This window comes from Macrosteles quadrilineatus, unplaced genomic scaffold (assembly GCF_028750875.1).
Source record: "Macrosteles quadrilineatus isolate MER2022 unplaced genomic scaffold, UCM_ALF_1.0 Scaffold_3__2_contigs__length_128488019, whole genome shotgun sequence".
Lineage (NCBI taxonomy): Eukaryota > Metazoa > Arthropoda > Insecta > Hemiptera > Cicadellidae > Macrosteles > Macrosteles quadrilineatus.
The window spans coordinates 53,479,320-53,500,957 of NW_026542596.1; the positions used below are offsets into that span (position 1 = coordinate 53,479,320).

Below are 21,638 nucleotides of genomic sequence, written 5' to 3' on the forward strand. Positions count from 1 at the left end.
AAGTTTGATTAAAAAACCTTACATCAATCTTACACGATGAGAAATTCTGAAAAATTATTTTGGTTGGATACTGAAATAGAAATGGATTTTCAATGTGGATGTAGAACAAAATTGACTATAAATTTCGAGTCAAATTTATATTAACACTCCAATTTATTGTCTTTCCTTTATTTTTAAATGTTATTTATGTATTTATTAACTTGTTTTGCACGAAATGTTCACTACACGGGAAATACGATATTTAGATGTTTTTTTTTATTATATTTATTCTAACGTAAAGAAGAAAACATTCTTCTTAGAAAATTACACCACCCCTTATCATATTTAATTGGTGCATTTCATTGGTATTTTCATTTATAGGAAGAATTATTTAGCTAAAAAAAACATTAAATTATATATCACGACGACGACATACCAGTGTGCGCAGTTTTACACGAGGACGAATGAAGGATGAGTGACGAATAAAGGAGATGATAGCTCCGTTACTGTCTAACATCAGTCTGGCTTAATAAAAACCCGATTATCAAGGACAGCTGGGTCAAATTACGACGCAATAAAAAGTTTCTGACTTTTCTTGAATCTTACCTTCTGGTAACCTTACCAGTAAAATATCTTCCGCATTTTCCAAAACCGTGCATAAACCGATTCCAACCCCAATAACGTACTTTCTCACGTGGTTCCTCATGCATGCCATAATTACGGAATGTTATATCGCGGAGGCAGTGGTGGCACATCTGGTGGCATATGGTGTACAAGGAAGTCACATACACCTGCTGATTCTACTCTACCGGACTGTGCAATGCTTGGCTGATCACTAGAACAATACCGGTAGAGGCTTGTGAACAAGTGAATAGAACACTTGCATCGAAGATCCCGAGAAAAGTCAGAATCTGTTTGATGGTTCGTTACTAAACCAGACTGTCCAAAACCCAGCTGATCGGTCATCATCATTCAACTTTCATCCTTCACTAGTCCTCGTCTTAAAAGGTGTATCAACGTGTTTAATATCTAATTTGAACGATATTCCCCTTAAGTTCTGGCCACGTTATTTATATTGATTAAAGCCAGGGGACAAGACATATTTTATGAAATGAAATGATAAAATAATGTGATGATTTATTGTCATGAAAACTATGTACAAAGTGCATGATGATCGTCAAAAGAAAAACAAAACTACCTAATCTAACCTAACCTAACCTAACCTAAGCTAACCTAACCTGGTAATTGGAAAATTTGGAAGATATTTTACGGATAAGGTCGTCAGCAAGGTTTCAGAACTAAGTCAGAAACCTTTTTAATGTCAAGCAAATACTCGAGTACCGTTGTTAAATTATCAATTGCTAAACAAAAAAACATCAAACAATTGTTCCTTTTTTCTGATGGAGACTTGACTAATGCGTAAAGAACATTGAATTGGATGAAAATACGGGTAAGAAACTTCTCAGCTATGTAAATGACTAATTCAATAGGTAGAGAACAATGTATAATCATTCACTGGTTGGTTTGGATTCGAACCATCAAAGGTTCTTGGCTATTTCAAGATCAAATCATCGGGTGACTATTTGGTGATAAGGTGGGCAAAAGAACCTTATAAATGTGTATGTTTTGGTGTTAGATTAGATTTACACACAACCTACTAGGATGCGAGTTTCAAGAAGAAAATGAGGGAAGGCAGTTATGAATAAATGAGTTGATAGTTAAGTTACTGACTAAGATTGGTTGGTTCTTTAAATAGGACCACACTATATCCGCATAGTACTGCAGAATAAATAGAGACACTTAATTATACCATACAAATTCACAAGGCGCGTTTTGCAATATTCCGATAACTGTTACAAATTAACAGTTACATTGTCAGAACCGGTTGCACAGATCGCTGTCACAGTTGCAGCAGTGATTTGTCGGATCTCTGCCACTTTTCTTGTCACATGTGGCAAAGTGACACCCACGGTGCTGCGACACTGTGGCACAAGTCTAGGTGACCTTGCCACGAGACAAGCTAGTTTCCGCCTCACCTAACCTACATGGTAATCACTAACGGGACGGCAAATGTCTAGGTTAGACGAAGGAAGTCGAGATGTCTAGCAGGAGGAAGTAATTATACTCTGTCACTTGTTGCGATATTTGTCTAGACACATTCTTGTGTTCAGTTGAAGTTGAAACATGAGTGCTGAGGTATTATGTAAACGAGTACATCCTTCTTACTATGAAATAAAACCCCTGAAAACTCTGTATTTCAGGACATTTGTTAAAGATGTAAACGGATGAATTAAAGATTATATATTTCAACAATGCCTCTTACGACGAACCGGGAGTACTGCGGTCAAGCCTATTCCAGATACAACAAGAAAAAACAAACTAAGTAACAAAAATCAATTAATTTCAATTAGCACATTAAAGCCAATATATGTTTAATTTGCATCTTAAAACCTACATAAACATCGAATGTATTTTGTTAAATTTGAGTCAATTTGAGTAAATTTGAGTTGGTGTTGGTTTAATCTTCCAGGATCTTCAAATATTTTCCTAGTTACACTACAGCTTAGTTTGTTACTAAATAATTACAGAGTGATTCGTATGCTATACACATTAATCTATATATTAATTTGAAACTGTTTTTCTTTGTCACAGCTATTTTGAGAGAATGGCTGGGCATAGAAACTCGGTAGATGTGTCTAAAGAAAGGTCTTGGTCTGTAGATGAGCCATCAAAAGAGAAACATGGTGAATTCCCTTGGGGCTCTGCCCCCGTGGCCTTTAAATTCCCATCCCATGTTATTCTTATGGAGGAAAACGGGGTTTTTGTCACAGCTAATTTGAGAGAACGGCTGGGCGTAGAAACTTGGTAGGGGTCTCTGAAGAAAGGTCTTGGTCTGTAGATGAGCCATCAAAAGAGGAAAGAGGTAAATTCCCTTGGGGTTCTGCCCCAGAAGCCTTTAAAGTTGCCTCTTCAGATTTGTTTACATTACGACCATATGCATAATTCTACACTACTTTTTAATGCAACAGCTGTTAATATTTAAATTGTGATTGACTGAATTTGTCAAAATGAAGTACAAGTATTTGCAATGGATTTTTCTGATTTTAAAATTTATTTTCTTCTGCATCGTGTCATGTTTTGCAATATAATGTTCTATTACCAAATCAGTGGAAAATCCTAATATCACAGTAACTTTTAAAATTATTTCTTATGTAGTTAACTTATATCTATTGTATGGGTTGGTTTCTGCCTTTTTTACCACTTCTTGGAGATTGTACGTGGGTGATATTCTTTGGCATATTGCATCTGTAGACGAAACTTGGGTTGGTGTAATAATTACAATGGAAAAGAGCGAGAAATCCTGGACAATTTGATACAGGCTCAAAATAAGAAATTGCTCGAATTCGAGCAACAGGTTCACTAGTTATGATTTAATTGGAGAAAATAGTGCAAATCGTTCAGCATATATCACAGCGGCGAATCCGTCCCTTGTAATTCAAATTCTTCGGCATGCGCATTTTCATGTCTTTATAGGCAATTCTGACTACCAAAAAGCTTAATTAGCATTTGGAGCTAGTCACACCATAACGAAACCCAAAATTATTTTACATGAAATGTGTAAATTGAAGAAAGAATTCAACACAAAACTAAACTAATGTGACTGGGTATAATCATTGACTATATATACCTATATATCGCCAATGGTAAAATTCAGTCACTGATTTAGTATGATATAATGAACCAGTAACCTCCAAACTGAAGTCATAATCCACCGTAAGCCTGACACGCTCCAGGGCTGGAATAGTTTGTAACAGTTTCTCAGTTTCATCAGTAAATTCCAGCAATTTCCACACTATCAGAGGCAACAGATTAAGAAGCTATCACGCGATCGCACCGCAGGCTTGCTGCGCCGGGGGCAACGTCTACGTCTGACTTCCGTGGACTCACCTAGTGCCATTTTAATAGCTGGATGTCAAGATCTTTTCACACGTCATGCCACACGATGTAGCCTTTGGCAAGGACAGAGTGTCGTGTAGACGTTGAGTATCGCTATAACTATGGATACAAGTTGATTTAAATCACTACTGTGTATGTTAAGTATGTATGAACGCTTTTCAAACTTTGTTTCACGATTTGTATTGGTTTGAAATCGCAAAAGTCTGACACAAACGCATCTTGAATATAAAAAGAATTGTCACCATCCTTGTTTTTTTTTTTATTTGATAGTAAACTTACTAAATTACCGTTTTAAAAAGTGTTACTTTGAGTATTAAATACAATGTCACGTAGATGGTTTGTTTATATTATTATACGGGTGTCCCGTAACTCTCTGGACACTTGTATATAGCGTTATTCCTTAGGTCAAGACAAACACATTTCACCATAGGAACATGGGTCTGTGGTGTCTAGTTTAACGACTGTCGGTATTTATGTTTTTTTTACAAAAAAACTAATAACTCCTAAACGGTTTCATATACAGCTTTGATATTTTGCAAAAATGTTAATCTTATTAAGACCTACTATGATTACAAACGGTTAATGATTGTTTAATATAATTTCTAACGATAGTGGGTCTTAATAAGATTAACATTTTTGCAAAATATCAAAGCTGTATATGAAACCGTTTAGGAGTTATTAGTTTTTTTGTAAAAAACACATAAATACCGACAGTCGGTAAACTAGACACCACAGACCCATGTTCCTATTGTGAAATGTGTTTGTCTTGACCTAAGGAATAACGCTATATACAAGTGTCCAGAGAGTTACGGGACACCCTGTATAGTTTTGCTCAATTGTGCGTTAGACCCATACGTGTCGTTAGACTACTTCAGATCTACTTCTAAATGTATTTAAATTATCATTATATGTAGATTATTACAAATTAAATAATGCGACTGTAAATGTATTAAATAGGTCAATTAATATATATTTTGTTAACATCGTATCAACGTTAAGACTTTGTAAGTCTGTGGTACGGCAATGGGACATTGGGGCACTGGGGGGAAAATAGTTTTTTCCTACAGTTACCTAACAATGTACATGTTCTCTCACTGATTTGAGAAAGCAAAGTGGCCAATTCACTCATCAGTGAGACAATGTTGACAATGTTAACATTGTCTCACTCTAATTACTTTGTCTCACTCCAGATTTGCAACGTGAAGGCACGAAATAGTGAGCGCGTAACATGCAGGCAACGTCGTATGCGCGCGAAATACGTTGGCAACACTGGCTGTAAATCAGCTGGTCAGCTGTTGTACTGTTGTATTTGTCACTTCACGTTAAATGTTATATTAAAAGTTCACTTCTGTGTAAAAATAGGTTATGTTTCTTCACCAATTTATTTGTTTACTCGCCTACGGCTCGTGAGTAAGGATTTCTCTCGAGTGAGTCAATTGCTCACTTTTCTCACAAGTTGCACAAATAACTATTTTTTTCATTCTGTCTCGAGAAAGCAATAGATATCGTTTGAAATTTCTGATTCTTCTTAAAGCTTGATACAGAAAATATATACTCTAAACAGTGATACAAATATGTTTTTGAATAAACTACAGTAGTCTACATCCATTATGTGATAAAATAATAAAAGTTTAATAACAAATGTTTATGCAATATTAGTGTTTTCATACAATACGTTGAGATTATTAGAGTAGGTACAGGTATTTTGCAGGCTTGTCTCCAGTCATATTCTAAATTAAAAGGATCATTGTAAGCTTCAGCTCCGCTTTTATTAAAATTCAAGACACGCGAGTACAATTTGCAATGTACGCAAAATTTCATTTCTGTAAAATATTGCAAGTAGTATACAGAAATTCCACTATTAAATAGTCCCCTTTTAAATAAAATGTATTTAATTTGAGAATAGCAAAATAATTAAATCATTGATCACAGGCAATCCCCATCTTCACTTTGATAATTTATATAAACAAAATGGAATATTATTTAAATATAAGTAATAATTAATGAATTTGTAGATACTACTTAAATTCCACATTATGTTAAATAAAAAATATATACAGTTTTGTGTAAATGAAAATAAAGCATTGGCCAGGTTAACAAAACGCATGTGTATGTTCATTTAATGTTTTAGTTAAATCAAAGAGGAAAGGAAGATCAAAAGTTTTATTTTTGCTATGAGTGAAATTTTATTTTATTTTTATCAAAGAAAATTTTATCGTAAACCATTTTTTTAATTGCAAATTCAAAGTGATAACAAGAAGATCTTGCTTAGAACTTCAAGCTTTTCTAGTTTATTTCTATAACGAATAAGCCTCTGATTTAGTGATCTAAACACAAAATAACACTCAATCACATTTTTAATCAACATATCTTACGAATCGAATAGTTTAATACTTTTCCTTGAAATGGTGACCATACAAACGTAGGTATTTTAAGCCAAGCAAGAATGGAGACGAGTGTAGGATGAGTGGTGCGATCTTGTAGTCTTGTTAGTGACTAAGGCTGGCATATTCCTTAAACAAAACTGTTTAAAAGCCCGTACAGCCAATGGCAACTAAAGGACCTACAGCTTACATTGGAATCCCAACCACATTTTGCCTTGTAACAAATTGGTCTAATTATCGGGTTAGTACTGCGGATATTCTACAAATAAAGGTGCGGGGAGCTCCCTAAAACTACGATGAAATGCCCGGGCCACCCCAGCTCTTCAGTTGTACAGTTCATGTCCGGGAGCCCAGGTGGCTCAGCACCTGTGACTTCGGGTCATGATTTGACTGCAACCCTTAATTGAGATTGGGCGAGGAACGTATCCGTACATCTGGCTCCGGTGCGATATGTCGTCACGGTCTGGGGCTCGCGATGGGCGATAGCGGCAGCTTGCCCTTTACCCCAACACTAACTCCCGGGGGCAACGGGTTTGCGTGGGCATAGATATCTGAAATTGTAAAAATGTTTTGGTTCAGTAAGAAAGAGGTTGTATATTTTCATCAGAATAGAATATGTGCTACAGTTATTTCCGCTAAAATATTATAAATCACGGTAAATTGCCAGCACCTTAAAAAATTTAAGGAACAACTTTTTGATCATATTTGTGTTAAGACATAATGTGACGTCAATTGAAGGAGAGTAAGTATATTCAGGGGTGAGTATTAAGGTAATATTATTTTAAACAATAAAGTAGTCATCAGTGATAAAAAAAACCCTTCGTAAATAGTTAGTTATACTATTGAACTATGGTATAATAGCCTACCTACACTTCACGATTTTGTACACGACAAATCTTTTTTCTGTTATTTAAGCATGCTTAATTAACCTGTAGTCAAGGAAGACATCCACATGAATGAGAAAATATATATTTACCCATGGTCAACTCACTCGCTACCTCTATAATTGCTCTACAATTCCTTCAATACAGCTGGACATCAGCTGATCAGCGGTAACTTTCGCTCGGGATGAAGATGGATTTACTTTTCATTAATGCAATGTTTACCTTCTTCTCTCCGTCATTAAAATTGACACCGTGAAGTAGATTAATGATCGATCCTCGCGTCACAGAACTGCTTCGTAATTGCTGCAGCCTTGCTGCGAGTCACGCAAAAAAACTGTGTCAGCGATAATAGAGATCTGTGACTTGGTGCAAGTGATCTTTGGTCGTCTTTGCTTGGCATGTGAATAATTATTGACATCAGGTGGAGTTAGCTGAAGTTTAGAACCAAATTAACGTCTTGCAATCAGTGTATTTTGTTTCTATTGTATACTTATAGCTAGGGTACCTGAAATGTTATAGGCTTTTCTGTTTAGAGGGTCGCTGTTAGATCCTGAGAAAACTCAGAAGATGTAAGTCATTTGTAACTGGACACTGCTGACTTTGATTATTAGGATTTAATCAAATTGTAATGATTGGGCTTAGTCAGAAAACCCACTGTTGTCCCATTCGTGCAATATCAGGTTTATATGGCTATATTGTGTATCATAATTACGTTGAAATAAGAGAATATTCAACAAAACCTATTTTTAAAGTTGTGAGAAAACGGCATTACTGTAATTTTGACAGATAAAGACTAGTTTGAAAGACTTAACTGTGAGGTATTGGTTATATTTTACATATGAGAACCGTTGCATTCTACGAGTAGTTGGTGTATCTTAGAAGCACAGGTTTGAGAATAAGAAGTATGTCGCGGATCTACGTATTCTGATTAAACAGTCAAGGTTTTAGTATTCCAAACATTTTATTGATTTACTAAAATAAATACCGTCCCTTCTGCTAACAATTGTTCAAGGCTGTTCAATGTTCGAATCAATATATTCCCCAATAAATACACATTTACAACGGTTATTACATCCGCATTGACAGTTTCACCCTTTATTCAGCCACAATGTAAACTGTTCCGATCGATTGTTAAAAAACCCATAAAACTACAAAGACGGATTTCAGGGGTTGAAAATCGTGTCGCGTGTAGCTGCTGCGATTATGACGCTAATATGACGCTTATCTCCCCGGCCAGGCCTTCGCCCGGCACCCTGGTACCGTGGTCGGGTACACGCCCCCCTGGCTCTTGGTCACCTAATGTCGTGACTGGGGCAGATGTCAGGGCCCGCGATCATCGGAGCACATCAAGTCATGTCCGCCCCAGATTTGCATGAGTCATGACCAAAACCACACGACGGGGTTGGAAAAAGTCGTTGAGAATGATAAATATTCAAACTGTGTTAAGGGGAAGTTTGTCATATCTTTTTGTGTAGAAACTGTGAAGAAAAATATTTCTTCGTGTTTCCTGTTTAAATACATTAGATCGGATTACATTCGTATGTCGTCGAAACAACAGGGTGTGTATTTTAACGCAAATGTAACGTGGAGGACAAGTATTAAATGGACGCAATGATAGCTGTGTTACTGAAAAAGATCCTCTGGCTCTTTAACCAGGGTAATTTATTAAAAGCCCAATTATTAAGTGCAGCTTGGCCCGGATTCGAACGAATGGTCTTAGAAAAAGGCTTCTGACTTCTCTCAGGATAAAATTAATTGGCAAGCATTTTTTTTTTTTTTTATCAGTAGATGAGTACCATCAGAACTTCTAATACAGTAGTCAATGCTGAGTACTATATTAGCTCAGCTTTTCATGTTTAGATTCAAGTATATTCATTTGAACAAACATTTTCAAAAGTTACACTGTAATTTGATCAATATTAGAAAATTTCCTACCTTAAAAATTCGAGAAAATATCAGGTTCGTAATAAACCGAAGATAAAAGGTTTCAAGACAACCTTTGAATTTATTTCGGGGTAATTACCTTTGTGGTTATTTTTGTTTTTGGATGTAAGAAAGCGTAGGTGGTTTGTATCCACAGTATAACATAGTTGACTAACAAACCAATTATTATTATAGTCTTGTAAATTAAAATCTTGCTACTGGAATCCCAGGTAGATTAACTACAAGACAAGGAAGAATCTAAAATGTTATTTAAGAAATTTGCACGTTAGATAAACGATTAAAAATATACAAAACATTCTATGATTGATTAATGATTATCTATATTTCACATTTTATTATATTTTTACATATTTATTATAAATGAATTCACAAAACGTTGAGAAATTAACACCGATTTATACCTCACAATCACGACAATCTACGTCTTCCAGTAGCGAAACGAGCCCAGACGTTGTGAGACGTGGAGGGTAAAATCATAAACATGACAGAAGAAACGCAAGGCTTATCTGGAGCTTTGGCAATTAAAAGCCATCAAGTCCCAACGGCTGGGTGGGCGTTGACTCTATATTGATGTCTATTTCGCAGCTGTTGTATGTAAATGAGGGAGATATATAGAACGTCAAATCTGGCCCGTTCACCCCTTTACGTCACACCCCTTCCGCCCTTGTAGCGTATAGATGTATTGCGATATGGTACAACTGTGAATTTGTCACAGGAAAATTGTTATTCTGTCATAATGATCGTTTGGGGAATATACAAAGAATATGTAGCAGCAACTGCATTGCATTTTTGTCGCACATTGTACTATTCTAGACAAGAAGATGTTTTATAGACTTTCACATGTATTTTGCATTAGTTAATGTCAGTCCTGACCTATCGTATATGAGGAAAGATAAACGGTTTTGTTTTAACATAACGAACACCATTATGTTGGTAACAAAACTTAGGGAAGCATTTTAGTACCACAATTTCAAGCTACTAAGATTCTAGATGAAGGATTAGTTCACTTGGTAATTCAAAAAAATCCGAGAGTTTTGATACTACGATAGGATTTTAGAGTTAGGTTCGTGACTCAGATAGGTGTTTTTTTTTTATTATGGACAAATTATGGTATTACCTTAGAATGGCTACATAGCATCCAATTTCATCTGACTTAACTACCTTACAACCAAAAAGATTAACTATACATGAAAGACGTCGACGAAAAATTAACAAATTAAACTCTACATAAAACATAACACATTCAAAACAAACCACGACGCAACACGAGTCCTACCACATATAAATACAAAACAGTTTAGGCAGGCTATCAGCTGTTTGTGGGGGCACACAAAGCCTAATGTCATGGGGAGGCAGGCGCGGCGCGCGTTTCTTTGTAGCATGCAACCCTTCTGTATGATATATCGCACGTTTTATTGATAGAGTTATTTCTCGCCTATTGTTCGCCTAATAGATAACATCGTTGACATCTATATCGTGGTTCATACATCTGCTCGCACAGCCTCCGCAGATTATGATTATAAATTTGCATAATATTTGTTATCACCCCAGTCTCGTTTTGTTTGCTTTCCCAGTGGCTTGAAACGCAGTTATTGATAGCGTTAGAGAACGCCCCTATATGACACCTATTATAAAGGTGGGAGGCTAATTTTTGAATGGTTTAAGTTTTTTGGTTTAGCTGAACTTTTTGGAAGGATGTACAGAACTGTTTCATCCTCAATAACTCAACCACGATTATTATGAAAAACCCTGAATTTATTTCCTTTTTGTAATTACAAGACTTAAACGTAAATTTATAGCTTTGTACAAGCCCTTATTTCCTTGCAACTGGTTATAAACTAATAAATTAGCTTTGCAAAAAGCTGGTAAAATGTTTGATTTCAAATTATTAAGTCGCAAGATTAACATTAAATATTTATTTTTCATTTTAGGGGTTCCACTAGCCCCGAATGTGTTATTTAAATTGTGTTAGTTATTTAATTCCAACCTAGTGTAAGCTGCTGACATTCAAAGTTTTAATTTATTATCGAAACCAACAGTCATTGCGAATAGATATCGACCTTTTCGAAAAAGGACCAATTACAGATATAATTAATTAAGTGGATTACTTCATTTGCCAATAACAGTTACAGTATTATCAAACAAATTCATCCACTCTGAAACTAACTTCAAACAGAAAGTGCAACATTGAAACCGTGAAAGTCAAAGTGGAAGAACCCGACAATTACGACGACTTATCACCACTTTTAATAACGATTTTAACCGGCTTTCCCAACTGGCAACTGCGTGCTCGCAGTGTTAATGTCGACTTTAGTTTATCATTGGGCGCATAAAAATATCATTCCTCGCACTCGGCGCTCTGAGAATTAAAAACGGCGACATCTTTAGTGCCGATGTGCGACTGCGATCCCAGCTTAATTAAAAGCTATTAACGTCTTGATTAGTAATGGTCGAATCACGTGACGTCCCCCTCCCTCCCTCTCGAGTTTCATCTTACCCCCACCCCACCCCTTAATTAAAAGGTGTCGGCAAAAATGTTTGCAGAGTGACAGGTGACGACAATGTGCTATGTTGACGTCTCGGTACGTTCACTTCACTGCTTCATTGCTGCTAAATTAATTAAGGAATTAGGCGCAATAATCTCACGGAGTTTATTGCGAGATAATTAAATTTGAGGTGTTAAGTCAGCGTTTGGTGGATAAAGGTTTGTGAGTACAGTAGTGTATTTACAACTTTGTAAATCATCAAGGACTGCGATGGCTTATTCCGTCTAAGACTGAATAAACTTTAAACTTCAAGTGACTTCAGAATATTTAATAAAAAAATGAGGTCATAGTTTTAGAGTTGCGGATTCTTGTTACATGGATTACTTACCTTTTACTATTACATTGTCAATGTTTTAGGTTTTAAGTGATGTAAATAATCCCCATTATTACTTAGAAACAACTCCTGGATCCTCTTAAACATCTCAATAAAATAAGAGCTTGTGTTGTTCACTCTTCTCAAAATAGTCAAAATAATTTACTACATTAGTTTTGACCTTGGGCTTAGTACAGTAATTTGATTATTTTACCGTTTTCCTGTCTCGGATAGTACTTACACCTGAATAATACACCGAAGGTTGGGTAATTCAGCTTGAGCAAGGTACCACAATAATTGTAAGAGTTGACGAATGTTAATGCGAGAACATGTTTTATTTTATGTCATACCGTTCAATAAAGAATAAAACCCCGATTGCCACTCAAACTAAAGAATTTTAACTTTGCTTGACTGATTTTCCGAACACTTATCTATCAGCATAGATTAAATGAGTAGGCTAATTGATGATTTGTCTACTCATTTAATCTATGCTGACATTGTCTCCTACGGTACCAAATCAACCTGAAGGAATCAATCTCACACCTAACATTCCACATACATTTATTCCTGTTCTTGCGGAATCGCCCAGAGTATGAGATGGATACAGTTCTTCAGTGTGGTGACATTTCCCGTGCGTATCGCACACCGGTAGTACAAGAGAAGTGTCAGACTTGACAGATGTCTGCAGTGGACGTGTTGACACATGTCCACTGTACAATGTACAAGTACTGTACTTGGTCTGGGACATAGTGGCCTTGTGTGATACCGCTGGCCGTGCGATCTTCATACCAGAATATTGCGTTTGGAAAAATAGTTTTATTTGTTATTGTGGTTACTTATGTTCGTTTATGTTTACTATATTTTGATGCAGTTTTGTTTTGTCTGCACTTTTTTTAAGTAATGTTTGACGAAATCTCTTAACTAAAGAAGTAGACAATTATGGATATGTTTTTTGTAAGAATCAGATAATTTTAGGTAAGCTCCACGTTTTTGAAACTCGTTGAATACGAGGCCCCATGCACTGCGGCTGCGAAATTCGCATGCGGTTTGGAAATTGTGGTGTCGCAGGATCCACTGGTAGCACTGACAGCGGTTGCGGCCCGCACCGCAGTGCATAAAGCTACCATAAGACTCAACGGCCGCAAAAAAAAACTGCGTTTTCTAGGTCCGCCGCACTGGACTGCGGGCCGCACCGAAGTGCATAAAAGCACCCATCAATGTACTTATAGAATCGCAGTGACAGGTGCATAAAAGGGACATAAAAAGATATCTAGAGACTCATCTTTTTGGCTTGAGGAAAATTTGGAAAACAAACTCTGTCATTCCAAACACGGCATGATATGAAATTGAATAAATAAAATGAACTTTAAGAAATACAATGTCTAAAAATATTTTATCCAATCTTTAGTTCTTCAAACGTGAATTTTATTTAATATTCATAACAGTTTTTTCCCATTTTCTCCCAGATTTTTTACTATTTCCCTTAGTACTGTAGTGTAAGTAACTCTAAGCTATGTTTATCTGTGTAGTATGTATTTGTATCATACTCACCGGACTCCCTGTCACTACGGTCGTCAGCACCATGCTGCAGCAGATAGTCCAGTTGTAGAGGTTCTCGTGGCGGCAGCAGCAACTCCTGACCAGCTGATATCTGCTGAGTCGTCTCGTAGTAGATCTACCAACACAATACTCACACTTTACAACTACGCTACCTAAAAACTGGCTACACCTGTTCTATATACATGCAATATCTATTTTAGTTTATAAAAGTCAATTGTTGTATAAACCTCGTAAGCATAGTTAGTTACATGCAAACTATTCATTGCCTACATTTTGTATGATCAGAAATCATGGATAAATAGTATACAGATAAGTGCTAACTATCTCCATAATAACTAATACCTCCACTACAGGTTTTTAAGATTGCACAATGTAAAAAAAAAATTATTGCATTAAAAATATCACTCAAATGTTAAGATTGTACTTAAAATTCACAGTTTGTAGGTCACATACACACACACCATTTATGATTATCACACATAATAGATAAGAGTTACTATTGTGAATTTTATTTAATGCATATTTTTATGTAGTTACTTATTAGACTGATTAAAAGACACGTAAACGTTTTCCAGCAAATTCCAATCTCTGTCTGAATAAAATTGGTCCCATAAATATTCTGACCTAGTAATATGATTTCTTAAATTGCAAACGTAATGGAATAGTTATTATGAAAACCCCTTTAAACATAATATTACCAAAAGCTCCCTGAATTGCTTCAAGCTATGTATAAAACTGTTTCCATCTATAAAGATAGGAAACAAGTAATGAAGTTATAAGACCAGAAGGTTACAAAATTAGAATAAACGTAGTACTAAAAGCTATTACAAGGCGAACGCTAGTAGTAACGTCAAAGTGCTCAAGGAAGTGCAACATAAAGCGCCAAATGCATTGTGGAAGAACTTAACGGCGCTTGTGCAGGCAACTTAGAACTGCACTGCAACTTGCAAAATAGTTCGGTAGGTCGTAATCTACTTCTACTACTTTGGACAGATTTATCTAAAATATGGTAACAGTTTCAAAAGCTTTGTTCTAGATTAGGATAATTTTTTTCCTGAACGTTTATACTATGATCTTCTTATTATATGAAACTTACTTGTATTACTTTATTTGTTTGATCGGATTGTCATTATACCCATTGGTTTTTCTCTCAAAGAGGACAAAATTATCTTAAAATAAGGTAAATTTCAATGTCTTGCACCGTAATTCCAATAATTTCAACGAAGAATTTTATAAATGTTGTCTAACCAGACATCAAAGCCCGGACTAACTGGGAAGAGACCATCAAAATAGTACACTTTTTTATAACAGTATCTATATAATGATAGGCAAGCATGTTTCTTTAAAACCTTTTTTCTCAGCTCGTGTGCATCGTAGGGAAAATCTAGGCAAACTTTTAGAAAGATATTTTCCTTTAAATGTGCAGAATCTATTTGTAAATTGAAATAGGCTTCAAAATAAGCACAAAAATGAATTTAAAATTAAAAAATCAACATAGGCCTTATGGGTTGCTATGATGAAGACGAAATAACAACGAAATACAAACAAAAAATCAAAATAAATGGAAGAAATTCTAATTACATGTTACAATTACAGCGTGGGGTGAAAATAGAGAAGTCCGTTTATTAGATACTTTTGGTCGACTTTTCGACTACTGGACGACCTCATGGTACACATTAATATAAGAAATTTGTCCTATTGGGGATTAAAATTTAGCGTTTATCATTCCTAAAGGTTTAAGGTAAGTTTGGACAGATGTCCTTAAAAACGGGTTTAAAATGTGAGTAACCTTTTGGGTTCTCATGAAATGTTCAAATCCAATGTTCTTATCTTACTGTTCGTAATACACAATAAATAAGGAAGTAAGTTTTCCTCTTTGATATGTCAACATCTCAAAGATACACATAACTGTACGATGAATTCCTTTGCAATTGTGTGATTGGACAGATAAATTAAAGCTGTCAATTATTGTACGTAATTTTTTGCTCCGATATGTGATGCCCACACACGCTCGCACGTACTGAGAACTAATACGAGGAAAAGAAACGCCTGGGAACTGCATTCATATCATTATTATTGTAACAAAGAAAAATAATGTATTTATTTAACTCAAAGCTACATACAGAAATAAACAAAAATAATTCTAAAAACATTGACCAAGTTTCCAAAAGCTTTACTTGTAATCTATTTAATACACTTTTTTTATTATATTTCCGATCAGCAAATTTAACTCCCCTCCAATCCCAGTGACGTTACACGACGCTAGCGTTACGTTAACATAATTGTAAGGCTTTGTCCGCAGAGTTGATCATTTTCATCAAGGCATTGTCCACTTTATGCGACAAGCTTCTGCAAAGCGTCGTCAACGTTGGTCATTTGAATAAATACCTCGCTCGTTATGGCGGGGTTCATGCTCAATAATGATGATTAATTGGGGGGTTCTTTTCGTTGTAATTGCAGGGAGAGACAAATTCGTATGATAATTTATTACTTTCAGTAACCTTTTCTTATTTTACACTAACTAATTTATGGGGCATGCATGGATATTTAGTGGTTTATAGTTTTTTCTCATACCTAAGATTGCAAAAAAAAGAGAAAAGAACCGAAGACGACTTGTTCAGATTAAACTTTAAATTTAATTATATCCATCTTTGTGTCAATTTTTATTTACCTGTCCAGCCCAGACCGGTCGTAAGTTTTGAGCCTCTGATTCCTTTGTGGATTTGATATGTTTGAGCCAACAACAATCGCTGCTAGAGTCAACGTAGCGTTTGATGCCGTCCCCAACACGCACCTGGAACATAGAGCCAACTGTGAGCAACTTGGGGAACTACCAGCTACTGTCGGTAAAGTAGATCGTGCCCACAGCTGATGTTCGTAGCTAGGATGTTGTCGTAGAATGTTCCTGTTGGTAAAATCAAAGCATTAAAGCATTTAAGATTACTTTATCTCTAGAACATATTACCAGCCTCTGTCGATAATGTAGAACATACAATTACTGTACTGTAGCATTGACTTTATATCTACACTACACATATCTAAGTGTAGATATAAAGTCAATGACTGTAGTTTGCTAAAGCGCTTGACGTTGCTCTGTTAGTCCTGTGTAAAATTTAACTTTAGGAATTACAATTAGGCCCTTAACTGATATATTTGGAAAAAGTTATCTTAATTCAGTATCAGTAATGGACTTGAATATTGGGTAAATATAATAATTTGCATGTTATTTACTCACCATTTTGATAAAACAGACATTTTAGAAGTAACGGTAATTGTAATTATAGTACAGGGTGGTCCAAAAAAGGTACTCATAATTTCACGGCAATTACTAAGCTGTAATATATAAACTGTACAAACTTACTCTATCTTAAAACTAAATACTCTACATGTTTTCCACCATTTCTGATAGACCTACAGAGTAGTTGAAAACATTTAAGTTATTGCCGTGAAAAGATGAGTACCTTTTCTTGGGCCACCCTGTAAATTACAAACTATTAAAGTTAACTAAAAACTAAAATGTATTGTTCCTTTTATAATTATTATTGCCTATATACACTCAAAGATAAAAATTGTGTTATTTGTTCTAAGTGTACTGGTACATTTTTGCTATGTAATAATACAATAACGGACAAATTTAATTACAACCATACCAACAGCTGAATTGTATACCATCGACTAAATTTAAATCAAAACAGTTGATGAAACAAGCGGGAACCAGGAAATCGTCAGCGCCTGTAAAATATTCTATCGGCAGTCACACTCATACACAACACTGGTGCGTATAGTATCTCTTAACAGCAGGAGCAAATGTAACTCAATAAAAGAAATTGTGCGGGGCAATAATTGTTGTAAAATTATTCCATATTGTAACAAACCAATTTATACTCTTAATGTATTCTAACAAATCTACCTTACCATAATAGTTTACCGAATGTATAATTCACTAATGTTCTGAGATTATACAATTAACCTCTAATTGCAGTAAAGTTATCACCGCAATGTACTACGATTTGTCAAACATCTTATACAAAGCCCCACTTTCTGGCATTACTAGCTCTCAATATATTAATCAGGGGCTGGTGACAATAAGACTGAAGATAAGACAGCTGATTAATGTGATAAGACGCAATCTGTCTGTGGTTCGCACCCCTTCACCACACCCTCTTTAGGTGATTTGTCAATCTGAGTCCTTGAAATTCATTACCGTTCCTCCCCATCCCTAACAATGGTGTAAGAAGTCTTCATTGGTGAATTGGTTGCAACGTAGGGATGATTTGGGGATTTGCAGCTTGTAATACATGTTAAGTTTGTTTTATACAATTTTTATTTTTTTATTCGTTGTAATCACATAAAATATATCTGTGGATTAATATTAATTGATTTGTAATCATCAAATATAATTGTAATTTAATAAGACAATTCTTTTTAAAAAATAGTTAAATACATAGTTAAATTTCCAAGAAAAATATATACAATTTTTTGTAATGTTTAGTTTAATCTGTCATGTATTTTTATCATTAAATGTCAAAAATATAATAAATACTGAAACGTTAAAAAAAATCATGCCATTCACAAATCTTCAAAAATCCACAATGGAATTACAGAGAATGCATCTATTATAAACTGTCAGTAAAACGTATAATTAAAACTATACTGAGTTTTTAACTGTTTTTACATTTTACGCTATTAATTCTGTAAGGGATTGAAAGTATAATAAGAGGAACGTTAGATGGAGTAGGCGCTACAGCGAATAGCTCAACAATTGGATCAGCTGATTAAAGAGAGAGAGAAAGAAAACATGCCTGTCTGAACGTACAAGCTACGATTAGTGGAAATGGTATTAGGTTATAAGTGTGCGCGTTGTACGTGTGTTAATGCAATTTGTAATGTTTTTGAAAACCTTTCGTACATATTGTGTAATTTTAATGTGTTTTGAAGTTCAATTTAAGTTGATAATAATGTGTCATCTGTGTTCGAAAATTCAACTGGAATCATTCAAGGTATGTGTTTGTCATAATTAAAATATTCCTTTGTAGGTTAGTACATAACAGCAATGGCATTTACATATCAGACCAACCATTAATAGGTAATTAGATAAAACTTATCTTAAGTATTGATATCATCGGAATGCCAATAATCCTTATTGGATTAGCAACAAAGTAAACCTTTTTTATATATTTTCACTTAATTTATTATTAGTTTTTACTTGTGGTTTCTATCTTAAAAATCAGCACTTAAAAAAAATGTATATCGTATGGTTGAACCTTAAATAAAGATAAGCAACAAAAACAATGTCTATGTTTATAATTTTTATATCATGTAGGCCTATTACTAATTTGTTTTGATCAATATCAATCATTTACTTACTGTATTCAATACTCAAATAACTTGAGCGTCAATACACAACGTTTTCAATAGCGAATACAGCGCTCTGCCATCACTTAACCACTTAGAAGCCCCCACTAAGGGGTAAGAGGAGCAAGATAGATGCCCCCACTTACCCCCCTCCCTGTAGGCGTTCTCCCCCTGACTCTGAGCATCCCCCTAATGGAGACTTACTTTACATCGTACAATACACCCGCATCATGGTGAAAAATGACGTCACTGACTCTTGCTTAGAGCACAATACATGTCTCCGAGTGAAATAGTATAGAAATGTTGTGAATTTGGAAAGTGTGAATAAAGATTTACTACAAACTGAGTCCATGTTCTTCTTGTGTTCTGATACAATTACATATAGCAATTGTTATATTTGTTACCAGTGATATATATTACCAAGAAGTAAATATTTTAGGCATTTAGCTGTTGCAGTAAGATATATTCCATATACATTTCTTTTTATGTAGGTATTTTTATAGTATATGAATTAGTATATGAATAGTATTTGTATTTTTTCAATAGTATGGATTTGTAGTTTAAAGTTTGTTTTAGAAATAATTCCCAATCTCATTTGTCAACACACTAAAGCTTATGCAGGACCCATGTCAATGTAGGTTATTCCTAAGAAGGTAGTTGGTTTTAACATACATTTAAAAATTACACTACAATCTAACTAAACAATCAACGTTTTATACAATGGGAAGAACACTTTTATTTCAAACATTTATTCGGTCTGTCAACCAGTATCTCAAACACTATAGTACAGTATAAATTTCCAGCGTGCTAATAATAAATTAAGATTTCTATCAAATGTTAAAAACCATTACCCCCTTTATGTGTTGTTTATTTTTTATTCGCTCATATGAAGCAAAAAGAATTGTCAATGTATTTTTTGTCAATGTAATTTGGGTTTGACTAGTTTACCAATGGAGAGGAGCAATAAAATTTAATTTCGTCGTATTCCTCAAAGGAAACCTTTCGTGGACAAAAACTGTTAGTAATTAGGCTACCAATCGTTTTTGAGTAATCATATGTACAATCTGTCCATAAAATATCTCATGCGTGCTTAATGAAAATTACGAAGGTATTTTTATTTACATAGTATTTACAATATACTAAAAACCAACATCGTTGTTACTTTTAATACTAACTGATTATACATAGTTTTCAATGTTTGATGCTAGTCCGTGTTTTATCCGCTAGATGTCACCTGGGTATGGAGCGTTACCTGTCATGGTGTCGATAAGGTAGATCACGCTTCCAATACCATACTATACAATACTAGTCAATACCATATTTTTCGAAATAGTTTAATGAATCAATTTACTGTTACATGGATGGTAGGGAATTAACAAAAACAGATTTTTATAGTGCGTTATCTCTTTGCTTAATTCTTGCTTGAAATTTTTGCTCCCGGGTGAAAATGTAAAAATGTAAGTTATATTCTCGAATATACACGGTGATAATCTCGAAGCTTTATTACTTCTGGATAACTATTTATAGATTTATAAATATTAATACCATGTAGGAGTAGCACCCTTCATTACTAGAGATCTCTAGATTATGAAATCCCTGTTAGCAATTATTTAACCAACAATCGCATATCACACGTTGTAACCCGCACCAAAACATGTTTGGCCACAACGGACACCTTTTCTGAAAAACACATCGAAGTGTGAAATCTAATATTGAAATTCCCTATTGTCGCGAAATATCCAAATCCGGACTACTGGAGTGTGCGATGTACAATGACCGGCTTACACCCAGCTGGCACCCGCGGGACGTCCGGACACCCATGGGTGAGGGTGGATCACCCCGGGACGTCCCACAGATCAGTGATCACCCTTTGACACCTCCGAAGAATACGATGGGCGAAGGTGCGAGGTCGTAGAAATCCGATTTTAGATTTGGATCAGTTTTGTGGTTAGTTTGGTGGATTGTTTACAATGTGAAAGAGACTGTGTATGTGGTTTTTCTTTCAAAAGACGTTTAATCTCTACAGGAATGTGATACAACATTTTAGGGTACAAAAAGCCAATGTATAGTATGTTTTTAATTTCACAAGCGCTTTCAAAAACTATATTTTTAACACAGCCTGAAGATGAAAACATAGTTTTCGAAAGCGCATGTGAAATTAAAAATATATATATATATATATTGACCTTTTGTGCTTTAAAATTTAGTATTACATTATGTTAATTTGCCAATATCTACAACTTAAATTATCTGTAGGAAAGTGTTAAGCCAACCGGACTTATAAGTTATTGACTCGAGAAACGCGTCAACTTCACATTCATGGCTGTAATTTGTTGTAATTGTAGCCTAATTCGTGAGGGAGTGTAACGGATCACCCAATTGTTAGAATCTTTTTGATTTTTTTTATGTGTAATTTGGTTTTCATACATTTAATCAAAACTAGTCAGAAATTTATTTAAATATTTCTTCTATATCTGAAAGTTTCATGAGGAAATTAAGTTTTTTTTCTTTTATGTGGATTCCTTACTCAGACATTTGCGATCAGGACATTCGTAGCTTCATATTTCCATACAAAAATGAAATTGTTTAAATCCACATTTCTCTCTTAGTTTGATCAAGTTCCCACGGTTTTCATTTTCTACGAGTAGAGCTCTACAGTTTGATTTACACAATTTAGTTGACGCCAAAAAAAAGAATAAGTCCTGATCACCGTTAT

At 34.9% G+C, this 21,638-nt stretch overlaps 1 protein-coding gene across 1 annotated transcript in view; it reads right to left on the bottom strand.

Annotated features, from left to right (window-relative positions):
* The window catches only part of LOC128989204 (transcription factor hamlet-like), a 60,424-nt gene that overhangs the window by 16,134 nt on the left and 22,652 nt on the right, over positions 1 to 21,638 (bottom strand). Inside the window, exons 8-9 of the mRNA XM_054411076.1 lie at positions 16,239 to 16,361; positions 13,559 to 13,682 (exon numbers count right to left, since the gene is read on the bottom strand). Coding sequence (XP_054267051.1) covers positions 13,559 to 13,682; positions 16,239 to 16,361 — 247 coding nt within the window. The remainder of the gene's footprint in view (positions 1 to 13,558; positions 13,683 to 16,238; positions 16,362 to 21,638) is intronic.